The 25,405-nt window shown below is 35.4% G+C and overlaps 2 protein-coding genes across 2 annotated transcripts; one reads left to right on the forward strand and one right to left on the reverse strand.

Moving 5' to 3' along the window:
* The first annotated feature begins 7,926 nt into the window (after positions 1-7,926).
* Or51s1 (olfactory receptor family 51 subfamily S member 1) lies at positions 7,927-8,898 on the forward strand. The gene has a single exon (XM_026401108.2). The coding sequence runs from the start codon at positions 7,927-7,929 to the stop codon at positions 8,896-8,898; it is 972 nt and encodes a 323-aa protein (XP_026256893.2).
* Positions 8,899-13,610: 4,712 nt separating this feature from the next.
* Positions 13,611-14,552, reverse strand: LOC113191380 (olfactory receptor 51A7-like). The gene has a single exon (XM_026401101.2). It carries the CDS (start codon positions 14,550-14,552, stop codon positions 13,611-13,613), a length of 942 nt encoding a protein of 313 aa, XP_026256886.2.
* Positions 14,553-25,405: the final 10,853 nt, after the last annotated feature.

Genomic DNA, 25,405 nt, shown 5'->3' on the forward strand with positions numbered 1-25,405 from the left:
TTTGTAAATGTTGGCAGTGATGACTTTAACTTCAATTTAAAATCCACAAAAATAAATTTATAAAAATAAGATTTCACTTGGACATTTACTAGGAATCTACCATATATTATTGAAAGGAAAATAAGAATGACCTATTAATTTGTGATATGAAATATTATCACAAGGAATGTTTATTAATTTTGCATTTACATGTATAAATTATGCATGTATGGATGTTGCATATTGAAGGGATGTTTATGAACTCTTGAAAATATATGTGTGTGAGAAGGTAGGAGTTACTAAATGTCTGCATAGGTGTTTGTGTAAAAATTGAGTCTTTGTATTTACCTGTTTGTAATTGTTCAAGGCAGCAAGAGATTGAGTAAGAGCATTATTATTCAGGATTTATAGACATATGAGTGTGTATATGTGTATGATAATAAAGTACACAAGTGCTTTATGTACAGGTGCTTTGGTTTCCACTGCCTTTTTATGTGATTACATGAATACATACATTTCAAAAGTGCATTTGTTTTAAAAAATGATCATGTGTCTGTCGTTTTTATAACTTTGTGATATGAATAGAAATGTACATTTTTATTTTAATTTGATATACATTTGCCTTAAAATATTTCTATGAATATAAACATTTTTACATGTGTGTATGTGTGTGTATGTTTCTGTATATGAATTTTGTTAAGTGTATATAAAATGTTTGATATGAGTACTTGTGCACATGTCAGTTTTATATGCACATTGATTACTAAATATAAATATATATTTCTATGTAAATGTTTATCTTTTATGCTAATTAGGTGTCTGTGGAGGACTTTTGAAATTCTGGGAAGGGGTGAACCTGTCTCTAATGTAAAAGTTCTCATGCAGTGACTTAAATAGTCCCATCTAAACCTCATAGGTTATTAATGACGGATAGCTGCCCAAAACCTCCTTTTTAATTTACCTTATATCAAGCACACCCACAATCTGACATGTTTTTTAACAAGAAGAGTGTTCTGTGAAATGTGTGTTTTGCATCAGGGCCTTAATTTTCCTAAATGTAAGCCCAGTCACTCAGAGCTACATCTAGAGTATACTTCACACAGAGCGGCAGAGATTCCATGAGCCAAGAGAATGGAGGGGGAACTAGATATGTCAGGGAGAAAGGACTACACTAAAGGAAAGATTGGCATTTTGGAGAAAGATATATGAGGTGAAGATGAGGGGCAGATAGGGACGTTTTGAGGAAGGAATAAGAAACTGAATGTATAGTTCAGAAAAAGTGACCAAATCCAGAAAAAAAATTTAGAGAAACAGTGTCATATTGACATGTTAAAGGTTTATGAAATTTATTTTATTTGAGGTTTAAAGTATACCAGGAACAGGATTCATAGAAATGAATAAATAAACATTCATTTGGGAAGGTGCAATTCATTGAGGAGAAAGGCAAAGAAATACTAATAATTGAGGAAGACAGAGAAAAAAACACACACTGTACCCTCGTGTAACAGCACAGGGTAAAGACCCATCCCCGATGTATGTTTCAGCAAAGCTGGTCAGCAGGGGATTTAGGGAAAAGAGGAGCAATGTCTGAGCGGCAAATTGTGATGCCTGTGAGATGTAAGGATGCAGAGAGGGAGGAAATTCCTCTTGTAAAATATAATATTTGAAAGTATAAAAACCAATGACATCTGAGGAAACCAAGTAGTTCAGGAAGGCTCAGATACCTGGATCAAAATACAACAGAAATGAGTTAAGAAGTGATGGGTGTCTAGGCCCAGGGGGTGAGGATGTTTCTGTAACTAATCAAGAGTGACCTTTAAGCTGGGGGCACATATCTGTAGCCCCAGCTACTTTGGAAGCTAATGTGGAAAGATGACTTGAGTTCATGATAGGAGAAAAGCAGTAAAAAAAAAAAATTAGAGCGTTTGCTGTTGTTGTTGTTGTTTATCAGAGAGTTTTAAGAAAGATGCTACAGCCATAGTATCAGATTGCTAATGAGAAATAGCACTCAATCATACAGGAATGGATACAACGGAAGGATTAGAAGGCAAAAGGATTAGCATCAGGGACTGAAGTAATGCAAATGAAAGTCTCAGCAAAGACCACCACACTGTTGATGAGTAGAGTTAGATGTAGGTGAAAATTTTGAGTAACAACAGTAGAGCTCTCTAAATAATTAATAATGACTTTTTATATAATAACCCATCTTACTAAGAGAAAGTAAAGTATGAGGGTTGAGGCTAAAGTCTTCTTAGAATCTGTACTAGATTCAATATTGTTCATTACTAATTTGATCAGATCAATTTAATATGTGTTCTTCTGGGTCCATCTCTTAGCAGTTCCATAAAATGCTATCTGGGAGATAATGGCAGAATTTGGGAGGCTTGAAAAACATACAAGATGCCATAAGGAATAAATAATTTTAAAACTTTTTTAGACTCAGCAATTTCTCTTTATTATTAATCATTGAAACTATGATGCACCATGACCATTTCCCTGATGAATGAATTGTCCCCCTATGAATAACTCTATTCCTCTTGAAAACCACAGTTTTTCCTATGCCTTTTTATGCATGTGAGAGTTTTTTGGTTGATATCTCAGAAGCTAAAATTGCCAAATCAAATGCACTTATTTCATTAGGATCTGCCACGTTACTCTCATAAAGTCTACACAGTTTGACAGCTCTAATTCAAAGTAGTCTTAATAACCGTTCCTATCACTAGTTTTATCAAATTCTTTATTTTTCCCATATAACATGTAAAAGAGGATTTTATCATTTTTAATACATATCTTGTCAGTGACAATTGAGGTTGATTTTATTATACATTTGTTAGCATTTGTATTTATCCTTGTATAAATCACTCACTGTTCATATATGGCCAGATTTTATATTAGGTTTTCAATCTTTTCTCATTTATTTGTAATTCTTTTTATATTTTCAAATCTAATCTTTGCTAGTAATGAAAATTATTAATATTTTCTATTCTGAGATTGTCTATCCCTTTCTGCCCCTTATCTTTCAACAATATATATGATATCCATTTTCATATTATTTGTTTTAATTTGACATTGCCGTGATTACTGATATCTTAATTTATGGTTTGAATTTATCATGTTTAGTTTTGAATAACTATTTTGCTTGATATGATAAATATCTTATATTTGCAAACAAATTTCAGGATGAACTCATCAAATCCTACAAAAAGGCCTGGTGGCCCTTTGTGAGGAATTTTTTTGAGTAAAGATCATTTTAGGGTAATTAATATTTTAACTGTATTGAGACTTCCAATCTGTAAATAAAAAATATTCCTGCCTTTATTTAGAACTTCTTTAATAATTGACCATTGTGTGTTTCAGAATAAGAATTTTGTATTATTTTATAAATTTTCCTGTCCATTTTTATTTTAATGCTATTATTAATACAATTATTTCCTTAATATTATTTTTAGATTGTTCATTACTATTGATGTTTATAGGTTGATTTTGTATCCTATAACCTTAATAAACTCATTGATGAATTTTATCAACTTTTTTTGATGGATTCCTTAGGATTTTCTACATATAGATTCATGCCATCTGTAGTTAGAGGTAATACTATATATACCTTTCAAAACTGGAAACTTAAATTGCTTGTTTAAATGTATTACCTGGACCCTTCAGTATAATTTGGAATCAAAGTGGAAAGAGCATATTTTCTTAACTCTAAATCTTAGGAAGGAAACAAATTTCATACAGTTACATATGATATTTTCTTAGATTATTCATGGATGCATTTTATCAGGCTGAAGAAGTTCCTTTTTATTTCTAGCTTTAGAAAAGTTTTTTATGTAAAGAGTGGTTTATAAGAACTGAAAATAATATTTTGCTTTTTTGTGTCTATTGATATGACCTTAGAGATTTTGTCATTTTTTTCCTCTTAAAATGGGTATTATATTAATTTATTTTAAAATGTAAAACCAATACTTGTATTTCTGGGATAAAATCCGCTTAAGCACAGTAAATAATTTCCCTTATATGTTGTTGAATTTTATGTTGCTAATATTATGATAAACATTTGCATATTTATTATGACAAATAAATATTTATAGTTTTCTTTCTGATGTCTTTATTTAGCTTTAGAATTGAGATCACATTATACTGCTTAATTGAGTTGGAATTTACAAAGGCTTCTATTTTTTTCCAAAGGAGAAAAATTGTTTAATTTTCTATATGTAAATCTTATTACAGTTTAAAGAAACAGTTTGAAACCTCAAGCTGCAGGGAGAAGCCACGCTCTAGTGAGATAGATTGACAGGTTTAATAATTACTATAGAATTGGTGGATGCTGTGAGATTAGCATGGCTTTTTTCAAAAATTGGTGCATTAAATTATACATAATAGTGGAATTCATTATGACATATATATACATGCACATAATATAATTTTATCAATCTTATTCCCAGAACTTCCCTTTCCCTCCTCTCTTCTCTCCCCCTCATCCACTTGCTCCACTCTACAGATCTCCCTTCTATTATTATCACTGTCATCATTGTTATTATTTTGGTGCTTAGAATTTTGTAGATAAGCAGATTCACTGAAATATTTTCATATATGAACATAGCAAAATTTGGTAGATTTTGTTTCCCAATAAATCTAATATCCTCCCCTTTTCCCTTCCTCTCAATCCCCTTCTTCTACTCTTGACATCCCTTCGATTTTTGAGAAAATCTTTCTGAAAAATTCCCTCTCTCTCTCCTCTCTCTTTCTCTATCATTTCTTTCTCTATCATCTCTCTCTCCCCTCTTTTTCACTCTCTCCCCCATATATAATTCACGTAGTGCTATCTTTCTCTGTCTGGCTTGTTTCACATAGTTTAATGTCTTTTGAATTCATCCTTGTTATCACAAGTAGCAGGATTTCCTTCTTTCTTAAGCCTGAAAAATACTCATATTTATCCATTTGTTCATTGAAAGACACTTAGGTTGATATCTCTTTGAGATAATGGTTTTCATTTCTTTGGAAGATACAAGGAAGTAGGATTGTTGAATCATGTGGTAGTTTTATTTATAATTTTAGAGGCACCTGCTTATGGTTTTCTTAAAACACTATAACTATGCTTATCTACATTCCAACCAACAATGTGTAAATGCTACTTTTTCTTCACTTCCATGCCAATATTTGTTTATCTCAAGTTTTGATTGTTGATGTTTTATAACTACTATGGTACAAGTTCAGATTGATAACTTGATAACCTCATTTCTTATATGGGTATTTTTAAGCCATAAATTTCCCTGAAAGCCCTGTACTAGCTGCATACTATAATTTTGAAAATTTGTGTTTTAATTTTTATATGATTCAAAATGATTTTTATTTCTCTGATTAACTTTACTTTGATCTGTTAGTTGTTTGGAAGTGTTGTTTAAAGCTCAAATTTCTTGATTTTGTGGATTTCTAACTTAATTTCATTTTACCCTTTGGTAGAATTTAAATATTTTTAAACCTATTGAGACTTTTTTCTCCCACAGTCTTTAATATGTCATATAGAGCATTCCCTGTGTTCATGAAAAGAATATTAATTTGCTGTTCATCTCCAACAATATGCAGGTGCATACAAATTTTAAAAATTAAACTACCATATGATCCAAAGAAATATCTATCCAAAGTAATAAAAATCATATATATATATATATATATATATATATATATATATATATATATAATCTTGTGTTTTATGCACACACACACACGCACACACACACACATATATATAAAATACACATAGGTCTCCAATTTAATGATGTTTCTTTTCTGATTTTTAATTTTACAGTGTTGCAAAAGCATCACTATACAACCACTCCATTTTTCAAGTTTAGTATAGTATTCAATAAATTACATGACATATCCAATATTTTATTATAAGATAGTTTTGTGTTAGTTGACTGTGCCCAGTTGTAAGCTAATACGAGTGTTCAGAGCATGGGTAAGGTAGGGTAGACTAAGCTATGATGTTCACTCAGCACACTGGGTGTATTAAACACCAACGGTATTTTCAACTCACAATGAACTTACTAAAACACAATCCCATTGTCAGTCAAGAGGCATATGTTAAAAATAAAAGCAAGAATGCATCTGTGTGTATATACATATGTAGATAGGTATACATATAATTTATATATATTATATATATATGAACAATGCATTACTATAATTATCTCCTCTCATAATCTATTTCAAGGAAATTTAGATAAATTTTTAACATATTTAACATATTTATAGAGTCCTTTATATTACCCATATATTTACTTTTTTCTGTACTCCCTAAAAATCCCCAACTAGCCTCCTGCCTATGACTTGCTACAGAAAGAATCATAACCTCAGTATAGTAAGTAGCTGGCCACCACTACCTGTTTGCCACCAAGTTAGCAGTGGCAGTGCTCCAACTCAAGGAAGGCCCTAACTTCAGGCAGCTAGAGCAAAGCCCTGGGGTTTCCTTTGACCACTGATGAGAGAGCTGGAGACAGTGGATGATTAGAGTAACTCTCAGTTGAATGCCAGGAACATGGCTGTGATGTCCTAATATTGAGTAGCTATATTGAATAGGCTGATGTCTTTGATGGGCAAAGTGCAAAGTGCTGAAATGGGTGTGATTGACAGTCAGTTCATAGATGCTATAAGCTGCTTTAGGGAGGAGAGGATTTGTCATTCAGTCATGCCAGAAATGAATAACTGGTTTTCATTCCTCTTTCACTGTCTTCTCTTAGATTGACTAAGGTCTTTCTTATATTTGTTTTTCTTCTTCAGTTTGAAAGTCTTTACATTGTATCTTAAGATTTTACCTTTATATTTTAGGACAAGCATCTTTAGAATTTTTTTTAAAGTCTCAGATTAATGTGTATCCATATCATGTCCCTTGAGAACATAGTATGTTTGTATTTTGCTTTAGTCTACCATCCAGTTTTTATTGTCATTTAGTACAGAATCTTACTCCCAAATTTTCTGGGCTAGGAGAGGGAGGTATGACTATAGTGTGTGACCAATCCTTCTTATTGAGATTATAAGTAATATTTGGATAATACATATGTAATGAGACTAATGTCAAGGCTTTTAGTTTGGGAACTTGATCAGTGTTGATGCCCCTAAATGACCTGTTAAGCAAGAGATCTACCATTGTCTATGCCTTTGTTGTCATTTTCCTAAAATTTTCTCCTGAGGAAAATAGAAGGAGTTTTAAAATTGATGTGTCAAATTATTTGAATTTAAGATATATAAGCATGCCAATATATTTTTGATTCATCAGCTTACAGAATTTACTTGAAGTCATGAGAATAGATAAGACCATTGAGGAAAAAGGAAGAGAGCCAAGGAAGATCCCTCAAAAATACCAATGTATAAATTTTTTGTTCACAGCAAGGTCAACTGTGAGATTAAATTCTGGTGGGGAAACTTAAAAAGAAACAGAGACAGGAGATTCATAGCAGACAAAGCTCACTGAGAAATAAATTGCTTAGGAAAAATGAGTGCCTCTTCCTTTAGAAGTGAAGTGGTAATTGATAACCTTAATGAGAGCAGGTAAAGTAAGCTAAATGTGACTGCGTTAAGGCAGCACATAAGACAGATTTCTTGGGGTTGAGAGAAGGAGAGAAAAGCCACTATGGGAATGTAGACCCTCTCCTTCAATGCTTGTCAAAAAGTGAGGGAGTTTAATTAAGAAACAGAGAGGCAGGGTTAAAGGACTATGGAAAAGTTTTGGGAGAGAAACAGCTGTTTAGAGAAAGTTCCAAGGCAAGGGCTGGGTATTCATTGACTATTAGAATGAGTGTGTGCACAGCGAGAGAGTGTATCCACGTGAGTAAGTGTGGGGCAGGAGAGGGGTGAGACAGGCTGTGGTAGATGGCATCATGTAGACATGTCACCAAATTAAGTGCATCTATTTTTATGTTTCAGAGTTCAAATTGTGGACCCTGAACTATGTCCACACTGCTCACCCAGGTAATCCCCAACAGCAGCATGTCAATGGTTCCTACGTTCCTGCTCGTGGGCATGCCAGGCCTGTCAGCTGCACCATCCTGGTGGACAATACCTCTCATCGCTGTCTACCTTCTCTCTGCCCTGGGCAACGGTACTATCCTCTGTGTCATCGCCCTGGAACCCACCCTGCATCGTCCAATGTACTTCTTCCTCTTTCTACTTAGTGTGTCTGACATTGGCTTGGTCACATCCCTGATGCCTACCTTGCTGGGCCTGGCCCTTGCTGATGCTTATATTGTCCCTGCCTCTGCCTGCCTCCTTCAGATGTTCTTCATCCATGTCTTTTCTGTCATGGAGTCCTCTGTCTTGCTTGCCATGGCCTTCGACCGGGCACTGGCCATCTGCCGCCCTCTCCACTACTCAGCACTACTCACCAATGGTACCGTTAAAAAGATTGGCATGGCGATTGCTTTCCGATGCCTGGGCCTCCATATGCCCTTGCCATTCCTCCTGGCCCACATGTCCTACTGTCGCCCACAGATCCTCACACATTCTTATTGCTTGCACCCAGATGTGGCCCGTCTGGCTTGCCCAGGAGCCTGGGGAGCAGTCTATAGCTTCTCTGTGGTCCTGTCAGTTATGGCATTAGACCCTCTGCTTATTTTCTTCTCCTATGGCCTGATTGGCAGGGTGTTACAAGGTGTGGGATCCAGCGAGGATCGCTGGAAGGCTGGTCAAACCTGTGCTGCCCACCTCTCTGCTGTGCTCCTCTTCTACACACCTATGATCCTCCTGGCACTCATTAACAGGCTCAAGCTGCCACTCCCTCAGCCTGCCCATACTCTTCTCTCCTATGTCCACTTCCTACTTCCTCCGCTGATAAACCCTGTCCTTTATAGTGTCAAGATGAAGGAGATTAGAGAGAGAATACTCAAGAGGTTCCAGCCCAAGAAGGTGGGTTGTACTCAGTGAGGAGGGTGTCCCTCCATATTTGATGGCAGAGGGCTTCTGCTACAAAGGCTTCTATGACTGCACTCAGTTCACCACACATAAAATGGCCATTCATGTGAACAAGTGCCCGTGAATGGATGACTCCGCCTGTCCCTAGAAGTGTGCATATGTATATTGAAGGAAAAAGTCCAAGAGAATGGAAGAAATCCACCTTCTTTGCATTAAAAAGGGCATAAAAAGGACCTGATTCCAGATCTTCTCACAACCATGGAAGACTGTGGCTGTTGTTCAGTTGCTGTTCATTGACTTTCTCTGTCTATACCTTAATAACTGAGGAAGCTGGAGAAGTTCAAAAAGCTGCACAGTAAAAGAGAGAACAGCAGCATTCTGCCCAGCTGGATGGGGATCTTCCACTTGTGTTCACCCCCATAAATAGTGTACTCACTGATCCTCAGGATTAAATGAAGGAGGATATAGTAAGTCTCTCATTTAGTCTCTTCAAACCAAAAATAGGCCATACACCTGATTGGGCTGGAAAAAAGAAACAGTTGATATTTTTCATCTGTTATCTGGTTTTCAAAGTGTTTATTTTTTAATATGTGCATATTTGTTGTTAAAATTTTATGATTAATAAAAATAGAAGAAATAAAAATCACCTTGAATTATATCATCCAGGTTTAAGCATAATTACCTTTTAGTGAATATTAAGAAATACAATGTCCATATAAAAGTAATCTCACATGTTGTATGTGGAGTTATTTATCTTAATTCTTTATTTCTTAGTAGCTGTATTACACACACACACACACACACACACACACACACACACATCCTGAGGATCAAAGTGGGCACACTGCACTTAACCTTCACTGTGAATTTGAGCATGGGCACATGATTCACTCTTTTCAAATAGAATGTTAATGCATGTAATAAGAGCAGGGGCTTCAATGTGATTTTTCAAGGAATTTTACTTCTTGTAATAAATAGTGCTTCCTTAGTTGATTCTGCCTCTTCAACCTGGTCTCCAGAATAAGACACAAGGTGCAGACCTGAGTCAGATCCACAGCCTGTGACTAGTGCCTGCCACATGGATACTGACTCAGACCCACCAAGTCAAAGCAGCCTATGTCAGAGGAACCCTTGTCAACTTAATGACCAGTGAACATTACAACAAATGCTTTAGTTGCAAGCAACTGAGGTTGTATGGTTGCTATGCAGCACAAGTAGACAACGTAATTTTATTCTATAAAGATGGTTAATATCCTGATTTTTTTCTTTATGTAAATACAATTATTAATACACAGATACGAGTAACTTGCCTTGTTTGTAGCACAATGTTTGAATAACATTGTACATGTATTTCTGCATCTGTTTTTTCTTAAAGTTAAAATCCCTCCAAATTTATTGGAATGGATTTAATTCATTCAAATGACTACATGATACTTGAAGTTATGGGTTAATTATAGTTTATTCAACTGTTTTCTGTTAATGGATATTAGAAATGTATTTTATGTTGCTCCAAACCATTTTTCATGAGCCTTATTATGCAGTTCTCCATGTGTATTCATGTTAATATCTCTGTAAGATTGATTTCTAGATTACTGCTCTTTTTAAATGACTGAACATTTTTTAAAATTTCAATATATGGCATTTTCCCAAAAGACCTTATCAATTCATATTTTTACACTTAGAGGATAGTCTTTTTTTCCCCATAGTCACTAAAATTGACTGTTCTATACTTTTAATTTCTCATCAGTTTTGTTATTAAGAATTATACTTTATTGTGCTCAATTTATTTTATATTTTTCAATTAGTGAGAAAGAATGTCTTTCACATATCTATTAATCATTTTGTTTCATTTTTCATAAGGAGCTCATTCAAATAAACTTCATTCATTTTTCTGTTTGGTTGTTTATGTTTTAAATATAAATTTGCAGAAGGTAAGTTTTAAGCTTTTCCCATTCTAATATTTGTGCATGACCTTGTTTAACAACCAATTCTCAAGAAAAAAAAATAGTTCTTTGTATAATTCCATCCACCTTCATTTTCCTTTAAAAATTTTGGTTCATGTGTTACTTTAAAACAGATATCATTGATCCGGTAGTGTAACCCAGTGAGTGGTAAAGTACTTGCCTACCATTTTAAAGCCCTGGATTCTATCCTCAGCACTGAAACCAAAAGTATTTTGATTCCTAGGTTCTACATATGGTCTGTTATGCCTTTTTCTAAAATTGTCATAATAGTTTCATAATTTTTACTTTTAATGTTTTCAATATCAGAAGTCAAAATTATATTAACCAATTATACTAAGAAAGTTATATTAATCATGCATATGAACTTAGACTGCTAGGCCACACAACCTAGCTTAATCATGCATATGTACTAATGGTAGAATCATTTATTAAATCCATTCTTTTATTTTCACTGAAATAAAATATTATGTATATCAGTGTTTAATTTTATCCATCCATACATACATAAATGCACACACGTATCCTTGAGTGTATGTATAGACTTTGCTTTACGTATCTTTTAATGGATGATGACATATCACTGATTTATTTTAGTAGCTTCGTAATGTAATTTAGCTAAAAATATGGTATAAAACAATCTCATTCTAATAAAACTTCAGGATTCTTGGAGGAATTACTTATTTATAGAATAAATTTAAGGGAATAAACATTGATAGATTTTCATATCCAAGAATGTATGATAGATGTCTCAGAAACAGCTATTCTATATTATTCAATAAAATTTTTGGCTTAGGTTAAATGAATTTCTATGTATTTTATAAATGGTTTGTTGATATTCTAACAAAATATTTCTTTTCTTTCATTAATATGCTTAACTAATAATTACTACATGCATTATGGCCATTTTATTTAAAATTTGTACTTTATTTGCACATGGAATATATAAGTAAAAATAAATGATTGGTAGTTTTCCCAATATTCATATAAATCATGTAATTTTATTTTCTGTTTAATTCACTAACCTCCAAAACAATTGTGAAAGATAATTGTAAAAGTGAATGTTCAAATGTTGTTTCTGATTTTAATAGAAATTGCATTTGTGTTTATTAGAATCTAGTACAATGGTTTTATGCTATATCTTTGAGTAAATAGTTAATTTTATTTTCTTGTTTAATAATGTTTTCTTGCTGAATCCTAGCAAATTTTTTTATCATCCACTGTAAAATGTAAATATCTTTTTAGTGAATTGAAGAAAAATCATATTGAAAAATCTTGTTCTCTTGTGATTACAGAAGAATACACTTTAAATGAAAAGTAGCATAATGAATCCATTTAGTGCCAAAACAAGAAGATATCAAGACACAATATGATATAATCTGATATAATCATATTGTGATACCTTCCAGTAATATATAAATATAAAATGTAATTCATCTTTATGTTGAACTAAGCTTCCCTTCAAGTTATATATTCTCTTATTAAACTTATTAAATGAGTTAGTCACTCCATTTCACAAATGAGAATACCAAGGCTGAGGATCTAAGATGTTTGCCTTACTCTGAAGCCTCCCCGCTCCCCGCCCCCGCAGGGGAGCACTTGGGTCCAGAAACAGCAGTGATGAGGTCCCTGAGAAATGGGAAGAGGAGAGTGCTGAGTAGCACCCAGGTGATGACCACTCCAGCAAAACCTGAGGGACTGTGGGCCCTGGCCTTCATAATATATTGAACAACCTTTGATACTTTGACCCCAGGTTTTCCTTATCACAGAAACTTTGAAGTTATTTGTTTTATGATATTTATTCTACCCTTTTATGCCAATTATTTACCAAAAAATACTTCTTTTACTTGAAACTATTCTTTTAATACAAATGGATACACATCTACTAAGCACACACTATGGACAAAGTACTTTAATGAAATTCAAAGTGGAATGAGCTACAGTTCTTTCCCTGCAGGAATTCACAACACAGTTGTCACGGGAAACATAGGTACAGTGTTGGAGATGCCTCTGGGCTTCCAACCACTGAACCCTAGGCACTCAATCCATTATCTTTACCATTAATGCTACCAAATGTCAAGACCCTCCTATAATTTCCTGTCCCCAACCAAACTTCACTCAAAACTAACTTTAGCAAATTACATACTTTTTCTATATTTTCCTATCACGATGCCATAGGGAAGTATTCCTTAAACATTAACATGTATGCCAATCCCCTGACAGCTTGCTAAAATGCAAATTGACTCATGGACTCACAGCAGCACATGAGATTCTGCAATTTTAACAATATTCTAGGTAATAAAATTGCTGCTGATTAGTGGACACAGAATCACCCAGACATATTGTAAAGAATTTAATTGTAAACCACAATGAATATTCAAATAAGAAGGGGCAAATACAGAAATGCTAATACTTCCAGTATCTCTCGGGATTCTTCCAGTACAGACCAAGGCTACATTTCCTGGCTCCTCCTTAGAAAATTCCTAATATTCTTACTTTACATTCTCGTGCCCACAGATAGATATTATCAATCACCTAAATAACTCCAAAGGATTCATATAGTTGCTATGAAATATATTCTTATTTTTCCAAAGGAAGAAAAAACCTGTGGGTATATTAGATGCATAATGACTTGATTGTTTGGTTAGTTAATTTAAGCTAATTACTAAGAAGTAAATGGAACAATTTCCTTTTTGGATGGAACAATATCTTACTCCTAGAACAATTTATTGTACAGAAAATGGAACTTCCATCTTTATCCTATCACTTAGACTTCAGACCCAATTTTTCTAAGACTTTTACTCTAATCTGCCTAGTTTTTACACAATACACGATGGGATTCATCAAGGGTGGTACCAGCAAGAAAGCATCTGCTATCAAAATCATAGCTAAGGGAGACTTATGCTTAGCAAAGCGATGCATGGTAGCCAAGGTGATGATTGGCACATAAAAGATGAGCACAGCACAAATGTGAGACACACAGGTGTTAAGAGCTTTGAGCCGCTCCCCATGGGAAGCAATACCCAATACAGTCTTTAGGATGAACACATAGGAAACAGCAATGAATACACTGTCAGACATCATGCAGAGTGCAACAAACAACCCATAGTAAAAATTAACCTTATTGTCAGAGCAGGCCAGCTTCATGACATCCTGGTGGAGACAGTAGGAGTGGGATAACAGGCGTTTATTACAGTATCTGAGTCTCTTTAATGTAAAAGGAAGAGGAAGCACTAAGAGAATGCTTTTAACAGCAAATACTAGTCCAATTTGTACAACTCTCGAGCTGGTGAGGATAGAGCTATATCTCAGGGGGTGACGAATGGCTACAAAGCGATCAAAGGACATGATCAGGAGCACTGAAGACTCCATGTCTGTGAATCCATGGATGAAGAATTCCTGGGCAATGCATGCATCAACAGAAATCCCCATGGTATTAAACAAGAAGATACTCAGCATAGTGGGGATGGAGGAGCAAGACAGGCCCAGGTCAGATAGGGCCAGCATGGAGAGGAAATAGTACATAGGCTCATGCAGGGAAGGCTCTGTTCTGATGACACAGAGGATGGTGCAGTTGCCCACGATGGCCATTAGGTACATGAGGCAAATAGGGATGGAGATCCAACCATGCATGTGCTCAAGCCCTGGGATCCCAATCAGTAGGAATGTGGAGACTTCAACCTCTGAGGTATTCGGAAGAAACATCTCAAATATGTCTTGTTTTGCTGATCCTGGAACTAAAAATATAACAGACGAATATTTTCTCTTAGCTATATTCACTGAGCAAAACTAAATTTAATTGTGATTTAAATTAAATATAGATAAATCTATATTTATTCTTAGATATGTTTCTGAACAGTTCTACAGTTAGGAAGACCTCTGTTTTGAAACCACAAAGATTTATACATTAAGTAAACTAAATAGGATACTCTGTGATGTGAAAGGGCTTTGATATCATGACTGTGGTGTGGTCATGAACTCACACAAACCACAGATATAAAGGAGTAGTGGTTAAAGGAGGCCCAAATCCTAAATTATTGTTCATGGTATAGGTTTGTGTAAATATAAAATGAGCATTGCAGAGGTCTGCAGACAACAATGTGGACTCAAACTCAGCCCGTGGCCTGATGTGCAAACTATGAGCTCTGTAATGCTTTTAAAGAGTTGCATTTTTAAAAAATGACAAGGAAACACAAAAGCAAGTGAGATATGTGTCCTGATAATTATAAGATATTTACATTCTGACTATTTGCAGAAAGTGAAGGACACATGCACGCACACGTACACACACATACATACACGAACATCAAACCATGGTACTGTGAGTGAATATGATGGAAATGGAGAATGGGTCAAGAGGAACTTCAGATTTAAGGTCAATATTTTATTTCTTTCATTCAAAAGATAAAAAATAAGACACATGAAGTAAAAAGACAGATGCTTAAGATTTTCATCAAAATCTTGAAAATGTAGGTATTACTTCCTAAACAACTCTGTATTCTTGAAATCTGCACCCTTATCAATTTCTTAGTGAGCACTGCTCCCACAAATATAGACCCCCAAAGCTCAGAGAGATCTGAGTACCAAGCTGCCAGAACCCGACAGCTGCCTGCAGCAGGGCAGGATGAGTACAGCCTCTCGGAGGACAGAAGGACTCTGACAACAGCCACCATTAGGTAGGCAGCAAGCGGCTTTTGGTGGGGCACAGAAAATGGTGAAGAAGCAGCTGGCATGCATCAGTACTGACCTCTTCGTGGGTACTCTGAGCATTTTGCAGGACAGAGAAAGAGAATTTATCTGTATAGAAAAAATTAACTGGTGATGGTTGTAAATAGAAACCAGTGACGAAGAGAAAGAAAAGAGTAGGTAGCTTTTCTCTGCTGAGAACGTTTTGTAAGGACCTGTCTCAAGTTGACTTGAGAAGGAGGTTTTGTGGTATATGTGGGCACATCATATGGAGAAAAGAAGTGATAAGGCTGGATGAGGAGGACATATCTCCCATTCATAGGGCTGAGTGTCCATTTGTCTCAGCCTTTCATATGTGGTCAACACTTCCTTGGCACGTACCATAAACCACAGCTGCTTACAGCACTCACAGCCTTTCCATGCAACTGCTGCTGGCCCTGCTCAGAACAGTCACAGCTCTTGCCTGTCTCTCCCTAATCTTGGATTCCTTTCCCAGTTGTTGGCTTCTCTGTGTTTGCCCTTTGGATTGGTGACCAATTCAGGTTCTTGTCCCTGGCATATGGGCCTTATCCTCCTCATAATCCTGGTGTCATCATCACTGACTAAGTTTCTTGGGTAACTCTCCTTGTCAGAGCTCTGCACCAAGGAGTGGGATTCAGAGAGAGAAATGTACTAACACACCTTGCATTCTCTCCTCCAAGTCCCCTCAAAATAAACCACCACCCAGGTGCCATGTCTGAGGCCATTCTTGACAAGCTCCCATCCTAACTGAGGTAACTGAAGAAACGTTACTATTGATGATTTTAAGCTTTTAGACTACATTCATCATGGAAATGCAAATAAATAGCCTTACCCTACATATGGATGTCCTAATCTTTTCAACCATAAATTCTTCCATAAAATTAGCTTGATTACTTAGGAAGACTTTTTACCTCCAGCCTTCTGAAAGACATAGGGTTGATCTCTATGAATAGCAGTGTTTTCATTAGAAAATGTAATATTTCCCACTAGGCATGGTAGCTGTAATCCCAGAGACTACAAGTTTGAGGCCAGCCTCAGCAACTTAGTAAGACTCTTAGCAACTTAGATAGACTCTGTCTCAAAACATTAAAAAAAAAAAAAAAAGGACTGGGGATGTAGTTCAGTGGTAAAGTAGCCCTGGGTTCAATCCCTAGTACCAAAAAAAGAAAAAGAAAACGTGTTTTCCTGGGATGTTTAATGTGGGACTACAGGTCAGCTACCAGGCTCATGGCTGCTTTATTCCAAACCGAAGGTGGAAAGGCTCCAAATTCTGCAGCTTCTACTGGTAATCTTATCTAACATGCTGGTGGGAATCCACATCTTATTTATAATCTCATATTATTTTTAGCATAAGCACATAGTCTTGAGAATTTACAGACACCTAGTGTCCTGGAAATATGACACTACTTGCTTCATCACTGACTGTCAAATAAAGAGCTTGCCTATGAAAATGAAGACAGCAGGCTGTTAATACTCAACAGATATTATCCAGAGGAACTAGGCAGCAAGGCATTCATAAAAAGATATCATGCTGCCATGGACCCCATTGCTAGTCCAGTGGGCTCGTAAATGGGATCATAATGACAGAAATACAGATAAAATTAGTCAAAAACATAATTCTCTTTTATTAGGACTTGTCATGGTAAAGGATTTGAAAAACAGTGTTATCCTTATTCCTATAATATTAGCATTTTTGCCAATTTTGCCTCACTGTGACCAAAAGATCTAACAATTTAAGAAAAGGAAAGCTTTATTTTGGTTAATAATTTCAGAAGCTGAGACCATGGTTAGTCAACGCCGCCATTGCTCTAGGCACAAGATGAGGCAGCAAGCACATCAGGGTGGAAGGGCATGGTAGAGGAAAGCAGCTCAGAGCACAACACCCATGAAGCAAAGAGAGCTCCACTCACAAGGACAAAATATAAACCCCAGAGGCACACCAATGCAATGACCTACTTCCCCCAGCCACACCCTACCTTCCTATAGTTACCACCCAGCTAATCCATCAGTAGATTCATCCACAGGTTAGGTTACAGTTCTGATGATGTTTCATCTCAGCACAATCTTGAATTGTCTCACACATACAGTTTTAAGGGACACCTCATATCCAAACCATAAGGGTTAGCAGAAAAAAAATACATTTCCATCTTCTATAAAATTTTCTAGCACAGAAGGAATATTTTTGCAACCTCTCTCCAGCTGCCAGTAATCCTTTGGCAATATCTGGAGACATTTTTGGTTGTCATAATTGGAAGAAGGTGTTACCATCAACTAGAAAGCAGAGGTCAGGGATGGATGCTGCCAAAATCCTAAATTCACAACAAGGAATTATCTAGCCTCAAATTTCTAGAGCACCAAGGCTGAGAAACCCTATTCTAGAGCATAAAAGATGAAGAATTATTCATTTAATTACCAATGAAGACACATGCAAACATTATAAACAACATATTAGAAAGTCAGATGCAAACTTCCAAAGCCTATTGCGTTTCACATTGTAGACTTTGTTCTATGAATGAAAAATTATTCATATTAAGGAATCCATCAATGGTATGATTATACTAATTTTCTGTAGAGACAAGGAAAACCCATAAAATCAAATGGTGATTCAAGATAAAATTCTTAATATTTATGAAGAAAATAAAAGTTCTCTAATAAGGAGTACCTTTCAGAAATTCTGTGAAAATTTGTTTATTAGTGATCTATTGAATATATTTTCATCAAAATAGTTAACAAGATGCTACATCTACTATCACAACTACTATTAACAGTACTTCAAACAAAAAAAAACACAAGCAAATAAAAGAATCTATATGTTTGAAAAGAAACAAAAAAAATATTAAGGTTTAGTTGGTTAATTCCTTTCCTGAAGATAGGAATCTTTCATAGTAAGCAGATAGGAATTCTCCCATTGAGAAACACATAAATTCAAAGCATATCATTCAATGGCACCCAAGAAATTTAATAGATAATGATGGAGGTATCCTGAAATGTATTCTGCACACATTATAAGGATGCAAATGTATTCAGCATGATACAGCAAATAACAAAAAGGCAGAGCTTGCTGGGGCATGGTGGCACACTCCTATAATCCAGTGATGCAGGAGGCCCAGGAAGGAGAATGACAAGTTCAAAGCTATCCTGGGCAACTTATTGAGACCTTGTCTCAAAATACAAAATAAAAATGGCTCTCTCTCCCCACCCTACCCCCTCCTCCCCTGTTCTCCACTCTTTCTCCCTCCCTCCCTCCCTCCCTCTCCCTCTCTCTCTCTCTCTCTCTCTCTCTGTCTCCCCCCCCCCCTTTCTGATCATCATATGAGCTGCTTCCCTTTTCCACACTCTTCTGCCATGATGTCCTGCCTCACCTTGAGCCCCAAGGAATGGAGCCTGCTGTCAGTGGATGGAGACCTCTGAAACTGGCCTCACTGAGTGGTTGAGGCTGGCCTGGGAAATTGCAATCTTCTTGCCTCAACCTCCGGAGTCACTGGGATTACAGGGACTAGAAGGGAGTTCTCCTTCAAAGTTACAAGAAACAGCCCCCTGGGAGACATCCTTCCTGGGAGACACCCTGAAGCCATCTATCTCCCTGAGACATCCTGCTGCCATCTGTCTTCCTGAAACATCCTGCATTATCTCACCTTGTGAAGACATCCAGCAACTGTCCATAAGAGAGCTTCCCCATGCCCAGCACATAAATACCCCTGTGTGAACAATAAAAGTTTGCAGCTTGATCAGAAAAAAATAAATAAATAAATAAATAAATAAATAAAAATGGCTGGGGATGTAACTTAGCTGTAGAACCCCTGTATTCAATCCCCAGACCCATAAAAAAATTAAAATTAAATTAAAAAGTAAAAGAAAAAAATTGAAAAGTCAGACTTTTCATATCAAAATTTATCAAGCTATTATAATTAATAAAGTATAATGCTGACTAAGCTATAAATAAAAGTTTCAAGAAATGAATATTTCCAAAATACTGTAAATGAGAATAAAAAATATGATGCAATCATACCTCATATCACTGGAGAAAAGAACAGGATGTTATAAATGAGGTTGGAACAATTAACTGATACTTTTTTGAGTTGCTGGGGATTAAACCATGGCCTCCACACTCAACCACTGAAGTGCACCCCAGCCCCACTAACACTTCTTAAAAACAGTTAAAATTTCCTCTTTTACACATCCTTGCATTGGATTTAAAAGTTCAGGGCAAAGATAGCCTTATAATAATACTAGAATTTAAAAAAAGGAAATATATTTATGACTTTCTTAGGATTACATTTAAGCCATTATATAAAATATCTGCACTAAAAACAAATATTGATGCAAATATATATGTAAAGAAAATTAGAAGGAAGAAGGTAAGAAAATTACTCCAGGACCTCATCATCCTTGCCATTGTGGTGGTGAAGCAAGTATTGATCTTGGCAACTTGCTTCAAAACATATTTATGAATTCAATGAAGAGCACACACCTTGTTGACTTTTCTTAAAACTTAATATAATTGGTAGAGTGGATCAGTACTTGTGAATCACACATGCAAACTAAATCACTTGGGAAGCCTTTTAAAATATGAAGCCTAGGTCTGATCCCATGTCATATGAACCTAAACATTTGGTGATAGTGCCCATGCATCTGCATTAAACTAATTTGTGTATCTGTTGTTCTATGGTTTACTTTATGATAAGGGAGATAGGTACAGGAAGCAACAACACTAAATACAGAATTTCTGTGTCCAGGAGTTTTTGATTGTGGACACTGGCACTAAAATTATTCTGACAAAATAACAAACCTGAAGACAGAGGTCCTCGCTTCTTTTCTGGCTGGAAGTAGGAGCTTTGGCAACTCATTTCTATCTATAGGCTTGAACTTTAAAAACATCTCTGATTACCTGTTTCCACTTGTTTCCATGATGGTCAAAAAAGTCAAGATTTATTTGATGTATGTTTTTCTATACATGAATGGTCACAATGGAGGAAAGTAGAGGAGAGCTCTGAGTGTGAGGTTCCTGTGAAAAGGTAGCACTGATGCCAGATAAAAGGACTCAGAATTCCTACTTCCTGATAAACAGGGATACAGAAAGCACCCTAACTTAAAAGAGGAGTGAAGTCTATATAAAATGTGTGATAAATGTCACGTTAGCTCTGTGCAGTGGCGAATGCCTATCATCCTAGAGGCTCTGGAGGCTGAGACAGGAGGATAGCGAGTTCAAAGACAGCCTCAGCAAAAGTGAGACACTAAGCAACTCAGTGAGACCCTGTCTCTAAATAAAATACAAAATAGGGCTGGGGGTGTGGCTGAGTGGTCCAGTGTCCCTGAGTTCAAACCCCGGTATCATCTACCCCAAAACATCACATTTTAGGGCCATGAAGAGTCACAATAAGTCTACCCCATTCCCTTGGCATGGGCTTTGAGTTTTCTCCTGGAAAGAAATATGCATCTGTAAGGTTTTTGCTTGATCTTTCTTAATCCCACAACCTTCCTCTTGAGACTGTTACTCTGACCTCTTTTCCCCTGAGTATTGCTACCCTTCACTCTGATTCTCAGTCCTTTGCCTCTAAGCACCTGTCTACCCTCTGATCCCTGTTTCCCTGCTCTATCTCTTCCTGTAGCTTTGCATTCCACAGTCTCTGTCGGGCTTCCTCCTTCTGGTCCTAGTATCTTACCTGGCTCCCAACAGAGGGACAGGTACCTCTTCCACTTCCTGCCTAGGGTATACTTGTAGGTGACTCGTGGACCTGGCCCTCTTTAAAGGATCCCAGCATGTAACTCTCCTTTGCTGCCAAGATACCCTGGGGACTCCACACTAGATATGACAATTGTAATTTCCCAGGAAGCTCCTCACACTAGGCTGAAGCAAGTCAAGTACATATTTACATCTCTTTTTAAATTATTTTATTATCTTTATAATATTTTAAAATTTATTTTTATTACTCTATTTCAATTACACATATTAATGAGATTTAAGATATGTATATAATATGTACTGATCAAATCAGGGTAATAAGCATTACCCTCTCCTTATAAATTTTTAGGTTTGGGGACTTCATGCTCCTCTCTTGCAGACCTTCGTGTGTGTGTGTGTGTGTGTGTGTGTGTGTGTGTGTGTACAGATATTGTGAACTATAGTTATCGAATTGTGCTATAGAACATCAGAACTTAATCCTTATAATTGTGTTTTATTACTTGCTACCCAACACCTCCCCAATTCATCCATCCACACCTCCACAATTCCCAGCCTCTAGTAATTACATTCAATTGACATTTTTTGGCTTTCATGTATGAGACAGAATATGCAGTATTTTCCTTTCTGAGTCTGGCTGATTTCACTTAACATAATGACCTCCAGTTCCATTCATGTTTCTGCAAAATGACAGGATTTCATTTTTCTTAATGGTTGATATACATTCCATTTTGTATACAGACCACATTTCCTCTATCCATTCCTCTGTTGATGGGCACCTAGGTTGATTCCATATCAGCTGTTATGAATAGCACCCTGCTGATTTAATTTCTTTTGAACTCATTTCCAGGAGTGTGAGAGCAGGGTCCTACGATAAGTGTATCTTTAGTTTTTTTTTTAATATTTATTTTTTAGTTGTAGTTGGACACAACACATTTGTTTTATTTATTTATCTATCTATCTATCTATCTATCTATTTATTTATCTTTATGTGGTGCTGAGGATCGAACCCAGGGCCTCACACACACTAGGCAGTGCTTTACCACTGAGCCACAACCCCAGCCCTGTATCTTTAGTTTTATTGAGGAATCTCCGTTCTGTACTCCATAATGACTGTACAAATTTACATTCTCACCAACAGTGCATTAAATTCTTTTCCCCCACATCATTTGCAGCATTTTATTTTTTGGTTTTGATAACAGTGAGATCTCCTTGTATTTTTGATTGGAATTTCCCTGATGTCATGATATTAAGAGTTTTTAATTCTATTTTTTAAATTAAATTTAGTCTACTTCCTGATGTGTAGAATCCAGGGAACAAAGGCTCTTAAACTTCCCTTTTAATCTTCTCCCACTTTTCTCAGATTTGATTACATGCAACATAATTTTTCCCTGGACAAGACCTATAAATTGACATAAAGCCTTATAGCTGTTTACTCTTTTGTGTTTAGATTATTCAAATTTTGAAAGCAAATAAATTTTGACTGAAATTTAATTAAATAAAACTCATCCAACACAGAATACAGAATACTTCATGGGACTAGAAAGAAGAACTGGCATATCATTCTATATTACTAAACACATTTCACAATAAGATACATATTCATCAAAAAATTTATTGTTTTCCTTTTATACTGATTCAATTGCCCAAAGTTATGTCAAATTTCTGTTTATTTTAGACTATGATTTTCTGGAACAATTTTTACATTTTCTCTGGAATTCAAATTATCTTTCTTTTGTTTCTTAACAGGATAAAAGACAGCTTTCTTCATTATCTCACTAATGATTTGTTCACAAAGAGTATAAAAATATGGTGAGCATACAAATATTCTCAGGATCTTGTTAAAATGAAAATTCTGATCCATTAGGTCTGAAATGGGGCTTCTTCTGATTTCTGACATTAATGTTACTCTGAGGCCATATTTTGTCCAAGGTTATAAGATGCTCTGTGTTTTACTCAGCATGTCAGATTATGTTATTCCTGGGATCACTTCACATGATGTCACCTCTGAGTAAATGGAATTTATATTTATCAAAGATTGAATCCATTACATACTTACTTCATTCACTGAAGCACATACTCCAGGTTTTTTGTTGCAGAGAATAAGTGTACATAAATGATAAATTTTATGTAATATGATTGTCTATGTATAGAATTATTATGTTTTAAATGTTTTTATCTGGACAATTTCCAGGCTTAGTTTAATATAGTAGATATGGCCTTCATGCTGGTCACAGAAAATTCACTATACATATACTGTACATATATATACAATAAACAGTACAAGTATTCAGATAAAATTTTTAAATCCTAATGACCCTTAAAATATAAATTTTCATGTAGAAACTATTACAAAAATCTCACCAATTCACAGCGAGGCCCATATAGAATAAAACTAATCTCATTCGATTTTCTTTATAGGTCTTCTTTCACCCTCTATTTAGAGTGTCAGTCTCTACTTTTTATGGTTGACAATTTCAAATTCCACAGTACTAATTTACATACACCTTTCTTTCAGTTCTTTATTTGTTTTCCTTCTTGTCGAGGTGATAAGTGTAGCATTTTTTGTTTCACCTCCAATTGGCAGAAAATCAAGTTGTTTCCACATTTTAGCTCTAAGGAGTACAGTTGCTAAACATTCCTAGACATTCTTGGAGGATATATAAAGCATTTATTTGGAGTATAAAACTAGAAATAGAATTTCTTGTTCACATGGCAGTCTGATTTTATTAGAATTTGCCACAAAAATGGCAGTTATGACCATGCTCAAGGCCTGAATGCTCAGACTGCCCCACTTTCTTGCCAATACTTAAGTTGTCCATGTATTAATTTTAGCTATTTTGACAAGTTTCTCTTGGCATCTCCTCAAGGTTTACATTTTAATTTTCCTGACAAACAAGAATATTATGCAACTTTTTATTTGGGTATTCATGATTCATCTATTACCCTCTGTGAAGTGCCTGTATAGTTAATGAGTTGATTGTCTATTATTGATTGTGAGTCTTTCTTTATCAGCTATATGTGTTGTGAATATTTTCTCTGTTTCTGGCTTGTGTTTTTGAGTTTCATAAAAGTATTTTTGGAGCTAGACTTTTTTATGTTAATGAACTTCAATTGTTGAAGATTTCCCCTTTGTATAGTTAATGCCTTTATCTTGTGTAAGATGTCTTTGCTTTCCCCAATTTCATGAAAATGTTATCATATTATTTTCTTTTAGGTATTTTATAGTTTTGTAATTTTAGCTTTGAAATTCAGGTTTATGTTATATCTATAATAAAAAATTTTATAGTGAAATAGAGATTGAGGGCCATCTTGCTTTCTTCGCATAGATATACAGTTGTTTTAGCATTATAATAACATTTTTCTGTCACTGATCTGTATTGAATCTTTTATTCATACTTAATTATATGTTTGGAACTGTTTCTGGTTTCTTCATCATTTTGCCAATGATGAGTTGATTTATTTCTACATAAACATAAATCCACCTCTAAGGTATGTGGGACTCTTGACATTAATGTTTTTAGGGTCCCTGTCTAGATTAACAATTAGAGTTAAATTATGTAAAATTCCGATTGCACATAAGAGGTATAACTTTTTATAGATAAAGATTTATTATAATAGCTAAAAATATATTTGTTGTTTATCAGTTTTCTAGGTTTGCTACAATTAACTGCCACAAACCAAGCGACTTACACAAGATAAATTTGTTGTATGACAATTCTGGAGGCTGCAAGTCCAAGATCAAAGTGTTAGCAGGTTGGTTCCTTTTTTTGGCTTTTACGGGAATCTGTTCTGTAATTCTGTGATTCTCTTTTAGTTTCCTGTGATTTGATGGAAACCTACACTTATAAATATATCGCCTTGTTTTCTATATTCTTGTTCAATGGCATTCTCACTGTTTACCTCTGCATCCACATCTCCCCCTTTATTTACAGATTTCAGTCATGTTGAATTAGGAACTCACCATGCTCCAGAATGACATCAACGTAGCAATTAAATCTGCAATTACTATTTCTAAATAAAATCACGTTCTGAGGACTGGGGTTTAGAACTGTAGAATATGATTGTGGGAAGAATAAAATTCACCAAAAATAATTGTCCAGTCAAGACACAAACATTTTCAGACATTATCATGTTTTTCTAAGATATCTATGAACTTTATTTCACAGCT

This window comes from Urocitellus parryii, chromosome 4 (assembly GCF_045843805.1).
Source record: "Urocitellus parryii isolate mUroPar1 chromosome 4, mUroPar1.hap1, whole genome shotgun sequence".
NCBI lineage: Eukaryota > Metazoa > Chordata > Mammalia > Rodentia > Sciuridae > Urocitellus > Urocitellus parryii.